The sequence below is a fragment of the Heterocephalus glaber genome, unplaced genomic scaffold (assembly GCF_053883595.1).
Source record: "Heterocephalus glaber isolate CG9 unplaced genomic scaffold, H.glaber_assembly_v1.0 deba00001805, whole genome shotgun sequence".
NCBI classification, from domain to species: Eukaryota; Metazoa; Chordata; class Mammalia; order Rodentia; family Bathyergidae; genus Heterocephalus; species Heterocephalus glaber.
Window position 1 is genome coordinate 1665839 of NW_028258480.1, and position 13917 is coordinate 1679755.

At 46.7% G+C, this 13917-nt stretch overlaps 1 protein-coding gene across 1 annotated transcript; it reads left to right on the forward strand.

The window, feature by feature from the left end:
• The first annotated feature begins 611 nt into the window (after positions 1–611).
• On the forward strand, positions 612–4132 carry Clp1 (cleavage factor polyribonucleotide kinase subunit 1). Its single transcript, XM_004869771.3, has 3 exons — positions 612–772; positions 1486–2113; positions 3009–4132. The coding sequence occupies exons 2-3, from the start codon at positions 1508–1510 to the stop codon at positions 3678–3680; spliced, it is 1278 nt and encodes a 425-aa protein (XP_004869828.1). The 5' UTR covers positions 612–772; positions 1486–1507; the 3' UTR covers positions 3681–4132.
• The last annotated feature ends 9785 nt before the right edge of the window (positions 4133–13917 follow it).

Consider the following 13917-nt stretch of genomic DNA (forward strand, 5'->3'; position numbering starts at 1 on the left):
AGCCAGGGATCTATGGAGAAAAAGATTCCAACAAAATGCCCAGCTCAGCGGGAAGGAGGTGTGACTCTTCTGTTGTTTTGAGACAGGCTCTCGTATGTAGTCCAGGCGGGCCTGGAACTCACTGGGTAGCCCAGGCTGGCCTCAAGATCGCCGCGATCCTCCTGCCTCAGCCTCCTGAGTCCTGGTATTACAGGCGTGCACCAAGTCCGGCTTGTGACTAAGAGCCAGAAGAAATACCGGTCTGTTACTCCTTTGCAAAAGGACACTTTCTGAATGCCTCCTGCCTACCAAGCACGGTGTCAGGCAGAGCCTGTCGGCCTGGCATGGCTTGTTTTCCTCCACTTTTCCTACCCCTTGGTCTCTTCATGCCCAAATGGAGTTTTGCTAATTTCTCCCACTTGCTGTCTTGGGGCTAAGCGAGCAGACCACGCAGGTCCTAGCGGATGACGCCCCTGCGCTTCTGCCTCAGCAGCGAGACGCGGACCAGCCGGGCTCCGCAGCCGCCCCGCCCACCTCCGACGTCACGTGCGCAACAATTCCCAACTACAGCTCCCAGAAGGCTAAGTGGCTACGCATGCGCAACCGCCGCACCCCGTCCGGCCCCAACTACACGTCCCCAAGAGGCACCGCGCACCCTTGCCTCCTCGCACTGCGCAAGAGCGGAACCGCGTGCGTTTCCGGCGTGCCTCTAGGCGGGCGCGGTTTATGGTTGCGTTTGGGCCTTGTCTTGCGGGGCGTTCGGGTTTACCGGTTTCAGCTTGTGGCTCTACAGGTAAGGTAATCAGCTCCGGGACGCAGAGGTCGCCTCCTTGGGGCCTGGGCAGATTTCAGTGTCCGGGGTGGCTGGGACAAATTCTGGAGTGAGAGTTGAAAGAAAGCCTTACGGTTCCTCGATGTTTCTAGTTCACGAAGTCCCGCCCCCACTCCCGCCTTGTTTTCCCCAGCGCAGCCCTGTAAGTGAGGAAGCTGAAGTCCTCCAGGTGACAGCTGAGGAAAGGGTTCGGGGAGGCCAACCGGTTGTCTGTAATCGTGGTAGAGCTGGACCTTAGGCTGTTTCCCGAGTCCAAACCCGGCGTCCTCTGCTTTGCATCCGGATTGCAGATGCTCTCTTCTTGTTGACTGAGAGTGTTGGGGAGTGGCTATCTGCTGCCTTCCTTTCTCCCCCCAGAGCGTATTAGCAGTGCTGCAGGGAAACTTGGAGATTAGTCCGTGGGCAGTGTTCCTCTTTTAAGTCATTAGTTCACCCAGTATGTTTGTTGAGGTGCCTGCAATTTGTAAAGCCCTGCTCTAGGACTAGAGGTGACAGCAGCAAACAAAAGTACCCGACCCTGACTTCTAGTAGGGGAAGATGGACAGCAAACATGTACTGAGACAGAAGTAGTAAGAAAGGTGAAGAAAAAAAGTAAGGTAAGGGAAAGTATCAGTGGAGGCTTTGGCACAGTGGCCTGCCTTATGATTGGACCTGGAATCTCATTTGTGCTGCAGCCACCACGGCCACTCTGAAAAGATGGGCGAGGAGGCCAATGACGACAAGAAGCCCACGACCAAATTCGAACTAGAGCGAGAAACAGAACTGCGCTTTGAGGTGGAGGCGTCGCAGTCGGTTCAGCTGGAGCTGTTGGCTGGCATGGCAGAGATCTTTGGCACCGAGCTGACACGAAACAAGAAGTTCACCTTTGACGCCGGGGCCAAGGTGGCTGTTTTCACTTGGCATGGCTGCTCCGTGCAGCTGAGTGGCCGCACCGAGGTGGCTTACGTCTCCAAGGACACCCCTATGTTGCTTTATCTCAACACTCACACGGCCCTGGAGCAGATGCGGAGGCAGGCTGAAAAGGAAGAGGAGCGTGGGCCCCGGGTGATGGTTGTCGGCCCCACAGATGTGGGCAAATCCACGGTGTGTCGCCTGCTGCTCAACTATGCAGTGCGTTTGGGACGCCGTCCTACTTACGTGGAGCTGGATGTGGGCCAGGGCTCTGTGTCCATCCCTGGTACCATGGGAGCCCTGTACATTGAGCGGCCTGCAGATGTGGAAGAAGGTTTCTCCATCCAGGCCCCGCTGGTGTATCATTTTGGCTCCACCACTCCGGGGACCAACATCAAGCTGTATAATAAGGTCAGCTGGATCCTGGGCAGGCGGTCAGGTTGCTCTCAGGGTAGGAAGTTGTGGGAGTTTGCTAGCTAAAGCTACACTTTGCTCCCTCTCAGCTTCTTGCTCCTACTGCCTCATGGTTTTAGAAAGCACAGTTTCAAGTATTAGCCTCAGATTGCTAAACATTTTTGTGGACCTGTTACTAATTTATTATAAATGTCCATGTGGGACATAAGGCAGGAAGCAGAAACAACGTGAAATAAAAGTTAAGTCCATCTTACGAGGTCAAAGCTACAGGCATTAAAATTGTTATTTGAAGCACAGTGTGGTAGCACACACCGGTAATCCCAGCACTCAGGAGGCTGAGGCAGGAGGAGCGCTGTGAGTGATAGGCCATCCTGGGCTACACAGTGAGTTCAAGGCCAGCCTGAAGTGTCATTTGGGGCCTGAGGGTAACTCTGTGGTCAAGCCCTGGCCTAGTTTGTGTGACTTCTTGGGTTTGGCCCAGCACTGTGCAAGTACATGCACAATAGGCCATTTTTCTTGTGCCCAGTACCACTTAAAGGGGAACAGAATAGCCACTGAGCAGTCTGAAGTTTTAAAATTTTAATTTTATTGGTCCATGTTTGCTGTACATAAAGATTCCCTTCCTGGTGGGGAGTTGTTGCGTGTACAGAACACATCTCAATTCTTCTATATGTTCCCTTCCCCTCTTTCCCTCCACCTTGTCTGGGTTTTCTTTTCTTGTTTTTCTTTTTATTTTTTTTGGAGGTTAAGAATAGGAAAACTTATTGGGGAATCGGAATGGGAAATAAGAATGGGGAGTGAGAATAGCTCCTGGGAGACTGGAGAGGTCGGTCCCAAATGGATTGCCCTTGTCTGGGTTTTTTGTTCTCTCACCTTGGTCGTTTTACTGCAGATTACATCTCGCCTAGCAGATGTGTTTAACCAGCGGTGTGAGGTGAACCGAAGGGCTTCCGTGAGCGGCTGCGTTATAAATACTTGCGGCTGGGTCAAGGGCTCGGGCTACCAGGCGCTGGTGCACGCAGCCTCTGCCTTCGAGGTGGACGTGGTCGTGGTGCTGGACCAGGAGCGGCTGTACAATGAGCTGAAGCGGGACCTGCCTCACTTCGTTCGCACGGTGCTGCTCCCCAAGTCTGGGGGCGTGGTGGAGCGCTCTAAGGACTTCCGGCGGGAGTGCAGGGACGAGCGCATTCGTGAGTATTTCTACGGCTTCCGGGGCTGCTTCTATCCCCATGCCTTCAATGTCAAATTTTCTGATGTGAAAATCTACAAGGTGGGCGCGCCCACCATCCCCGACTCCTGTCTCCCGCTGGGCATGTCCCAGGAGGACAACCAGCTCAAGCTGGTGCCCGTCACCCCGGGCCGGGACATGGTGCACCACCTGCTGAGCGTCAGCACGGCTGAGGGCACCGAGGAGAACCTCTCGGAGACCAGCGTGGCCGGCTTCATCGTGGTGACCAGCGTGGACCTGGAGCACCAGGTGTTCACTGTGCTCTCCCCGGCGCCCCGCCCTCTGCCCAAGAACTTCCTGCTCATCATGGACATCCGGTTCATGGATCTCAAGTAGGGCTGGGTGGGCGGGGCTGTGGCCTCTGAGCTCGTGCGTTCTTCTGCTGGCATAGGCCGGCTGCCCAGGAAACCACTCACAAGAGCATGGATGCTACCTCTGGGCACCGAACTTTGAGCTGGAGCCAGAAGGGCCATGCAGGTGTAGTTGCCTTTTCAGATCACCCAAGATGCTGTTGGGAGCTCTTAAGACCTTGGAGGAGTTCATCTTTTTCACTGTTTCACTGTGCCTCTATTTAGACATTTTTTCCCCAATACCAGGAATCGAACTCAGGACCTTGCCCTTGCCAGGGAGGTGAGGCCCCACTGAGCTGCACCCCTGGCCCGCTATTTGGACTATTCTTAATACCACTTTGTACGCAGTATATATACAGTTGGCTTATTTATTCAGGACGAAAGTGCAAATTAGAGGGCCTCTTTTCAGTAAACTTCAAATAAAAAGTTATTTTAATATTTTTGCTATATCCTAGAAGTGTAATTTTTAAAAGTAATTTTTCTCCTCAGCGTTGCAGAAACGTTATTGGAATGACTTATTGATCAAATACTTAGGGGGAAAATTGAGACTCTACGGGTGAGCCGAGCAGGATTTATGATTTCCTCCTCCTCTTCCTCTTCCCTCCTCCTCTCTTCTTTTTGGTTCTTTTGAGTCAGGGTCTCACTGTGTAGCCCAGACTGGCCTCAGACTTGTGGAGATCCCAGTGCTGGGAGTATGGGCTTTACATAAGGCCAGCTGATTCCCCATTCTTCTGCAGTTAGGGAAATAGTAGATCTGTTGTCAGTGCTGTTTACTCTGGGGAGTTAAGGCTGCTGATAATCTTGGGATGAGCTCTCATCTCATTTCCTAGAGATAGCTCATTTTCTCTTTGCAGTTACCATTAGTGTCTGTACGACTGGAACCAGGTCCTAAGTCACATACAGCTTGAACTTTCAGAGAGGAAGAGGCTGGGATAGCCCGTTTCTTTTTGATATCTTGCAAGTGATTGTTCGGTGTCCCTAGTTTGGACTTGGGTTAATAAGTATCTGATGCCATTCATCCATTCCTCCTTAGGACACCGTCTATCTATTTTTTGTGGTGCTGGGATTCAACATGGGGCACAAATGATTGCTGAGCCGATGCTCTTTCAGAAGCTGTCCTCAGTGGGGACAAGATGGACAGAGCTGCAAGCGCCTTCCATCGAATGAAGACCTTTAACAGGGTCCCCTCGAGGCGGAGGCTTGCCTTTGGCGCTAGGAGACGAGCTTCAGCCTGTGTGGTCAGTAAAGACCTGGTCTTTCTGGTAATAGGGATTGAAGACCGAGCTGCGTCAGCAGCCCTTCTTGTTTTGAGACAAGGTCTCTAAGTCTCAAAATTGCCCAGGCTGGACTTGAACCTGCCTCAGCCTCTCAGAGTGGTAGGTTCAGGCCTGTGCCACTACGCCCGCCTGGCAGATGTGCGTAAGATGGGAGAGGCGACGTGATGACTGCTGTAGAACTTTCCTGGGAGAGGAAACAGCACAAGGCCCTCAGAAAGAACGTGGTGAGTTCAGTGAGGGAAGGAGAGAGGTGGAGATGAAGCTAGGTGGGCAGCAGAGTACAGAGATGAGGGCTTACGTGAGCCAGGCATGGGGGCCCACCCTTGTAATCCCAGCATCTGGAGGCTGAGGTGAGAGGATCACACGTTGGAGCCCAGCCTGGGCAACTTAGTTACCTGGCAGGATCCTGTCTCAAAATAAAATATAAAAAAGGGCCAGGGATATGGCTCTGTGTGGAGGCCTTGGTTTCAAACCCTGGTAACAACAAAAAGAGGGTGAGATTTTTATAAGTCAAGGTGAAGAATGGCGGTGGGAGGCCATTGGAGAGGAGTGTTAGGCAGGGGAGCGACATGACCTACTTTACACTTTGAAGAGATCACTGCTGTGTGGGAACAGGTGACAGCAGCAGCATAGCGGCGAGGATGCAATGAGGACACTTCCCTGTTAGACTGAGAACTGGGGAGACTGGACGGCAGCAGCTTAGGTAGAGAGATGAGAGTTGCTGTTCGCACTGGGGGCATTTAGGAGGTTAGAGACAGGGTCTCACTATGTAGCCCAGGCTGGCCTTGAACTTATGATCCTCCTGCCTTGGCCTCTGGAGTGCAGGGGTTATACTGGCAGGTGTGCCCCAGCATGGCCACCTGATTTGACATTTTTTGGTACCAGGGATCGAACTTGGGACCTTGTGCTTGCCAGGCAGGTGGTGGAACCACTGAGCTAAATCCCTGGGCTGAAATATTTTGAAAGTAAAATGGGTAGGACTTGCTGATGAGAGTGATAAGGAAAAGAAACTGGAATCAAGGGTTTTTTTGTTTTAATGGAACCAAGGGCCTTTTTTTTTTTTTTTAGCTGTTTTTAATTTCAGCAACTAGGTTGAATGTGAGATTGGGGAAACTCAGGGAGGGAACAGGGAATAACACAAATGTTCTGGCACTGGTCAAGTCCCAGCTGTGTTAGTCATCCCCAATGGGATAGGACACACAGCTCGAATCTGAAGGCTCAGGAGAGCCACTGGCCTATGAAGGGATTTAGAGTGGCAGTACTGGCTCAAGTAACTTAGGGACTATGGAAATGGAAAGAAGAAGAAGCAAAGATTTGAAGGAAGTGGTCAGGCAGGCACTTGGGATGTACTTGAAGCAACAGAGCTCTCCCCAGCATGCATCAGGCTGCAGGGTTGCTCCCAGCACTGATGATCAGGGAGAGGTCAAGTGTAAGTGAGCTGGTCCTTGAGATCTCACTGTGGATCTACAAGCATTGCTGTATGTTGGTGCGACTTGAAAAATGTAGCCTTACCTTGGTGTAATGGGGACGAAAGCCCTACTGAAATAGACTGAAGAGATGATACAGACTGAGGAAGTAAAGGTAACTACAGACAAATCTTTTAGACACTTTAGCTGGGCATGATTACTCATTCCTGTAATCCCAGCACTCAGAGGCTGACGCAGGAGGATCACTGTGAGATTCAAGCCAGCCTGGGTTGCATAGCAAGACCTCCCCCACCAGAAAAAAAGTTTGCTAGGGTTATGGAAGGAGGATTGGATATGGACTGGATATGGTGTGGAAGGGGTATTCAGTGTTGGTTTTTTAGGTAGGGTGGTGTCTCTCAACTGACTAGATGGAGAGAAATTAACAATGGGTGTGTGTGTGGACATTTTTGTGTATATGTCTTAAATTTTTCAAATGACATATCAAAAGAAAGTATTAGTAAGAATGCAGGAGTGAAAGAACTGGGATCCAAAGCACAAAGGAAAGACCATCCTTTAATACGGGCAGAGACTTTTTCAGGGGGGTGATGCTGAGGATTGAACCCAGGCCCTTCGGAAAGCAAAGTCCGGGCTCCACCACTCAGCCCCAAGCAGCCCATTTCACAAGGACAGGAGAGTGCAGGTACCAACAGCTTCCATGATGAATGTGATCATGATGTACTACAAGTATATAGTAATAAAAATTTTTAAATGAGGACAGGAGAGAAGAAACATAAAGAGGCCTTAAACAAATGAATGAATAAATTCATTGGTAGGTTAGGGCTGAAAGGACATTCATTCTTCTCTGATGGCTGAGTTGAACTAAAAGCGACCCTGTGGTTTGCCATCTATAGACACCAGAAAATGCAAGTGGAGGAGATTCGAAAAAGCACAGCCAGCAAGATGTGGTGGGACAGGTCTGTAATCCAGGCAGTTGGGAGCCTGAGGCAGGAAGATAACTCGTTCAAGGCCACCCTGATCTACATGTGAAGACCTTTCCTCAAAAACAAATGATAAGTGGGCATGGTGGCACAAGGCTGTGATCCCTGCACTCAGGAGGATGAGGGAGGTTGAGCCGGGAGGTTCACTGCATTCAAGGCCAATAGGGCTTCCTGGTTATTGGAGACCCCTGTAGCAGGTGCCTGTCTCCTGCTTGATGCTATGATGCAAGGCAAGAAGAAAGAGAGGGGAAGAGACAGGGAGCCAGGATGGCCAATGCTGAACAGCAAAGACCTTCACCAGCCAAAGCTGCTGGTATTTATTGGTCGCATCATAGGTTAAGGTGAGAGGGCTACATGTGTTTGCTAGGGATACGTTGCTGACACAGGCAAGGCTTGTAAGAGGAGAGACAGAGCATTCTTAATTTTGGTAATGGAATTTGGGTGCGAGTCACTCTGACCATGGCTGCCGTGTTATTTGGTCACATGGGCTTTGGTTGGACTCACTTCTCAAATCAAGCCAGTTGTGGGGTTAACTCTTCAGCCTGCACTGCTCACAGCCTGCTTTGGGCGCAGTCAGTGGGGTGGTCCCCCACATCTCCCCCTTCTGTTTTTGGAAGCTGCAGCAGCTGTATCAGGGTGAGCCATGGTTGTCCTTGGGCCTGTTTGCTCCTGGGACTCAGTAGCAGTTGGTGCACTGAGTCCAGTGATTTCTGCAGGTCCGAGGACTGTCGTGGGCGAGGGGGTTCACAGCCTCTGCATGGCTCTCAGCAGGGCTGTTACATCAAGCTGCTTGAAGTGAACCCATCATCCCGGTCCATGGTTGTATGTTCCGGGATGGCAGCCAGAGTGTCTTTTTATTCTCTGTTAGAATACAAGCATACCTTGGCTCCCATGTTATTAATTGTAGTGAGCCATTTAACCTTTTAACTAGGACATCCTTTGACAACACTTGTGTCTAGGACATGTCTCTACATTTATCTTTGTATCAGTGGAGTTTTGATGGAGTGCATTTTCTTTCCACAAGTGGGTTTTAAAAAATTTTAAATGAAAGTAACAGGATCTGGGCTGGGGATTTAGCTCAGTGGTTTCGCCGCCTGCTGCACAAGCGCAAGGACCGCCCCCCGCCCCCCCCCCCCCAAAAGAAAGTAACAGGATCTAACTGAGCTTGTAGAAGTAGCCGTATCTTTTTTTGTTTTTGCTATTGTCATTGTAAGGAAAGATGAGTGCGCTTAACAATGGCTTGTCCCTGTGGGTTATGAGGACCTATAATGAGTCTAACTGACTTAGCTGTCTCTATTTTTCTCTGAAGAGCTATCCTCAGCTGCAGTTAGGGGAGAAAGGGCGTACTTTACATCCAACTGCTTTGAGCCGACAAGGGTCAATGTAGGGAAGACCACAGTTAGGGGCTCTCTCCAGGGAACTAACTTAGTAGGCCTGCCGTAAAAGTCATGTTATAATTTAGCCATTATAAACTCTTCATCAAGTCAACCTGGTGGATCTTGGCAAAAAAAAAGTCTAGTCCATTTGGGTTTTTTTTTGTTTTGTTTTAAGACAGAGTCTTGCTCTGTAATTCAGTTTGTTTGTTTTGTTTTTTGGGTTTTTTTTGGTACCGGGGATCGAACTCGGGACCTTGTGCTTGCAAGGCAGGAGCCAGAACCACTGAGCTAAGTCCCCGGCTGGTCCATTTGTTGTTGATTTTATCTGTATGAACACTTGCAGTTTGGCACCCTATAGGCAAGAATAAACAAATTTTTTAAGAAATTAGAACATGTATAATCAAAGTATAAGCACTAAAATAAAAAGGCAGGTTGGAGAAAGAGCCATGTTTAGAAACTCTTCTTAAGGGACTATAATAGCGATTGTAACCCGCTGGCTCTTAGGCCCTTCCACTAATGAAGGCTTATCTGTAAGTCTGATATTTTGTCATAACTTTTTCTAATTTTAGCTGTAAAAAGATTAAAAATTTAATAATTAAAAAAAACAATTTTAGCTAAAAAATTTTAAAACTCTTGTTGAGTTCTTATAAATTTTATCATAGTTTTTTTTTTTTTTTGGTACCAGGGATCGAACTCAGGACCTTGCACTTGCAAGGCAGGTGCAGTGCCATGGAGCTAAATCCCTGGCCTACCATAGTTTTTTCTAATGACCCCTAACGGTGGTCAGCTATTGGTGTAGCTGGAAACTACCAGAAGGGGTCAGCAGTTGGAGCCCCTTCTCTATGTCTTGAGTTCAAATATCTTTTAGTTATACTTTTCTACTGAGTGTTCAAGACCAAGTTAAGGGGAGACCTATATTAATTAAAATTAACCTGTTGCTGTCTATCAGGGTCAGTGAAGTCTCCTCAGGCATTGCTTTGGAGCCGTGTGTAGAGCCTCCCAACTCCTGTCGGTGTCAGCCATCAGGATGGGTCATGGCCTTGGTTGACCATGTTGCTTTCTGTGAAAGCGTGGGAGATTTTTTCTCTCTCGGTGATTCTCCTTTGGCACACTGTACATTTGTTGATTCTTATCTTTTGGGGTCCTGCTCATGAGGTTGGGTGACTCACCAAAGTTGTAGGACCTTGTAGCAAAGATTCTCTCAGGTCCTGAGTCCTTGTTGACCTTGGAAGGCCAGGGCCAAAATATTGTCTGTCTTCTTAGCTCGGTTACGTTTCTAGTTTTGGTCTCTAAATTTTAGTTGTTGAACACTCAGAAGAGAAGATCAGTAACATTAGCATTGCAATGGGAGCAGTGAGCTTAACTATTATAATTTTACCTGGATATTAAGCACTTTGAAATAAAAAGTACAGTTAGGGGACTGTTATTTTTGTCACCATGGTTGTTCTAGTAGTTGAATTCCTGTAAAATGTTACCAGACAGCAGTTATATAGTTTTAAACCTAAAATCAAGAGCCACACATAGTATTTCAGGATGACAGTTATCTTTGTAACACACTTAAATGTCCATCTTAGTATAAAATAACCTAATAAATATCACAATTATATGAAACCCTGTAACCTTTAATTTAGTTTTGTACCAAAAGCATCTTTTTAATAAAACCTTATTGTTTTTCCCACAGAAAATTTAACCTTTTGAAGTTAACCAATGTAAATATATAACGGTAATGTTTAACAATATATAACTGGGATAAGTTTCTCATAAGGCTATGGAAACTATTGGGGTCCCCCTAGCGAACAAAAGCTGGGAAATATCTCCCAGCACCTGCTCCTTTATTCACCAAGGGGAGTCCTATTTAGCAGTCCTTCCAAGTCTGATGGTCTCCATTTAATTACCTTGACAAAAATTTTTTTTTTCTGGTCCTGGAAGTCAAACTCAGGACCTTGAGCTTTCCAGGCAGTTGTGGCACCACTGAGCTAAATCCCAGGCTCTGTGACAAAATTTTTAATAATGTATAAAAACTAGATTGTAACAATTAACATTAGTATTATTATTTTTATCATTTTGGTGCTAGGGATTAAACTCAGAACCTTGTGCTTGTGAGGCAGGCAGCAGAACCACTGAGCTAAGTCCCTGGCTGCTATTAACATTATTTTTAAGCAATGAAAAAATTTTAGTTATTATATACAGACAACAATATGCATTGCATTTGTATAATCAATCTTGACATGATTTTTACCAATTGGTAACCTCAGGGAGGGAAGCCTGTCTTTAGCTCATGACATTTATTTATAAGACAATTTAATTATAAGCAAAAATATTTTTTTAAAAATCTAAAAAGGGGGGCTGGGGATTTAGCTCAGTGGTTCCGGTGCCCGCCTTGCAAGTGCAAGGTCCTGAGTTTGATCCCCAGTAACCCCCCCCAAAAAAAAAATCTAAAAAGGAAAATAAATTATTGAGCTCAAACAAAATAGCTCTAAAATTGGATAGACAAATGGAACAAACAAACATAAAACTGGAGCGCACCCAAATGTATTTGGCCAGATTAAACTATAATAACCCTTTTATAATTTTTAGGTTTATAAATGTAAGTAAGACTAGTCAAAACTTTTTATAGGTCAATTAATAGAGATCTCTTATAATTAGAATCAGAAGGAATGAAAGCCCTTTGTATCTATAAAGCCTAAAACAATTTTTAAGGTGGGCCCTAGGTTAATGGCCATTTCGTCTCATTTACTATAAATCTTCCATGACAAACTTGAAACCAACAAGCAAACATACATATTTCCTTTGATAAATTACTTACATACATTTTCTTGACATACATAAGCTTTCCAGTCTTGTCATTATATCTCTCTCTTTTTATCCTTTTAACAAGACAAAACCTTTATCATACAAAATCCTTTCATATCAAAAGTATACCTCCTAGTCGGGGCTTCAGGGGGGGAATGGGATAAAATAGAGTAAAATTTATTTTTTAAAAGTATATCTCTTCTACTTATAGTCTTGATATTTTTCATTTACTATAAACCTTCTATAACAAACTTGCTTGCAGGCACTTTGGGTTTTAAAATGTCTTTTTTTTCCTTTCTGTTCTCAGATTGTTACATTTTAAAATTTGACCATCTGCCAATAGAACAGTAGTAACCTTGAGTTAGTGTTCTTTTTTTGTTTGGTACCGGGGATCAAACTCAGGACCTTATGCTTTTGAAGCAGGCAGCGGAACCACTGAGCTAAATCCCCGGCCCTTGAGTTTTCTTAAGTCAACAAGCAGAGAGTAGAGAGAAGAGCAAGTTAATCTGATAATTACAGTCAAGAGTTTGTAATGTACAAGAAATGTTTTAAGCACACCAATTAAGCCAAACTGGAAACCAAAAGTACATTTATCAATTAATTAAACATTGTAATTTGATTTCTCTGGTAAAACCTCTTTATGCCTGGCAGAGCGCAGTCACTGTTCTGCAGCTTGACCATTCAGCTCCAGGATGGGGTTGTTTTGGTTTCCAGAGCAGGCAGCATCAGGCTGATGACAGCGCTGGCCCTGGGGCTCTTAAATCTAGGAGTATTTTTCTCACTGTTTTGCTTGTGCTCTCTAGAGCTTTCCTAGCTGTTTTCATTCCATTTACTTATTGTCTCATCTCAGTTCTTTTCTACTGGGTGTGGATTTTGCTTAATTCTTTCTGGGTCTGACTGGGGCATCTACCCACACATCCTGCTACACTGATGGCAAGCAGTTCTCATGCCTTTGCCCCCACCTCTGAGCAACTCAGGTGGAGAACGTGGTAGCTCGACCTCCCTGGAGGGGAGCACTGAGGTTTGTCTGTAATGATGTCACATTCTCTGAAAGGGGTGAGCCTGCCATGTGACAGAGAGCAGATTTGGGGAGCAGTTGTTCTAAAACCAAAACCAAGTGGCTCTCATCAGCTGGATTGCTGCGGAGGCTCCTGGGCCCCGTTGTAAGGACCCCATGGAGTGTACAAGGTCTCAGTGAAGGACAGAACTTCTCTTTTGTGTTGAGCTGTCTGGAGGTTATTTCTGACATGCTCCCAAAGCTCCATATCCAAAGTTCTCGTTTGTGAGAACCAAGGATTATATTTCACTATCTCCTGCAGCACTTTTTACTTTTTTTTGGGGGGGGTACTGGGGATCGAACTTGGGTCCTTGCACTTGCACAGCAGACGGCGAAACCACTGGGCTAAATCCCCGGCCCTCTGCAGCACTTTTTGATACTGCTGGCCAGCACCATGCATTTTGTTTGTTTAAAATGGGTGTAGATCAACTAGATGTAATGTTGCTCTCTTGCCAAAAGTGCTTATCATGTGTTTTAATCCCAGTTGATATCCTACTCAGGTGGGAAGGACTCACTTTACTTTGTCTCTCCTCAGGCGTCCCAAGTTGGTCACGTGAGGGCCAAGCATCATCGATATACCCTGTACACTCTGAGCAGGCGATCCCTCATGGGCTCATGCGGTCACGCTGGGTGCCAGTTATCAGAGACCCCTGCAGCGGGTCCTGATCTCCTGCTTGGAGCAGGGTGAGAAGAAAGACAGAGACAGAGTCAGAGAGCGAGAAAGAGACAGGAAGCCAGGATGGCTTGTTAAGAAGCAAAGATTCTCACTAGCCCAAGCCATTGATATTTATTGGTGACATCCTAGTTAGGTTAGGGTGAAAGGGCTACATGTGGTGGCTAGGGATACATTGCTGACGCACTCAAGGCTTGTAAGAGACAAAGCATTCTTAATTTTGGGAATGGAATTGGGTGTGAGTCACTGTGACTTTGGCTGCCATGTTGTGTAGTCATGTAGGTTTTGGTCAGACTCACTTCTCAGAATAACCAGTTGTGGGCCAGGGATTTAGCTCAGTGGTGCTGCACCTGCCTCACAAGCCCAGGGTCCTGAGTTTGGTCCCCTGTACTAAAAAAACAAAACAAGCCAATTGCGGGGTTAACTTTTTGCAGCCTACACTGCTCACAGCCTGCTTTGGGCAAAATCAGTGGGGTGGCCCTCCACACCTGGTGAGTTTGAGGCCAGCCTTAACTACATAACGAGACCCTGATAGATGAGAACACTAGAAAATTATCAGCTATTGATAGACATATCAAAATAACATTTTTAGTACCTTCATTTGGATATTTTTATTTTAGGCTAGATTTTACTCAAGACTACT

What these genes read in the sequence shown, in the direction of transcription:
- Clp1 (XM_004869771.3), top strand. Translation starts at nt 1,508, where the DNA reads ATGGGCGAGGAGGCCAATGACGACAAGAAGCCCACGACCAAATTCGAA. An exon ending in ACATCAAGCTGTATAATAAG is followed by an intron (nt 2,114 to 3,008) that starts GTCAGCTGGATC and finishes GTTTTACTGCAG; the next exon opens with ATTACATCTCGCCTAGCAGA.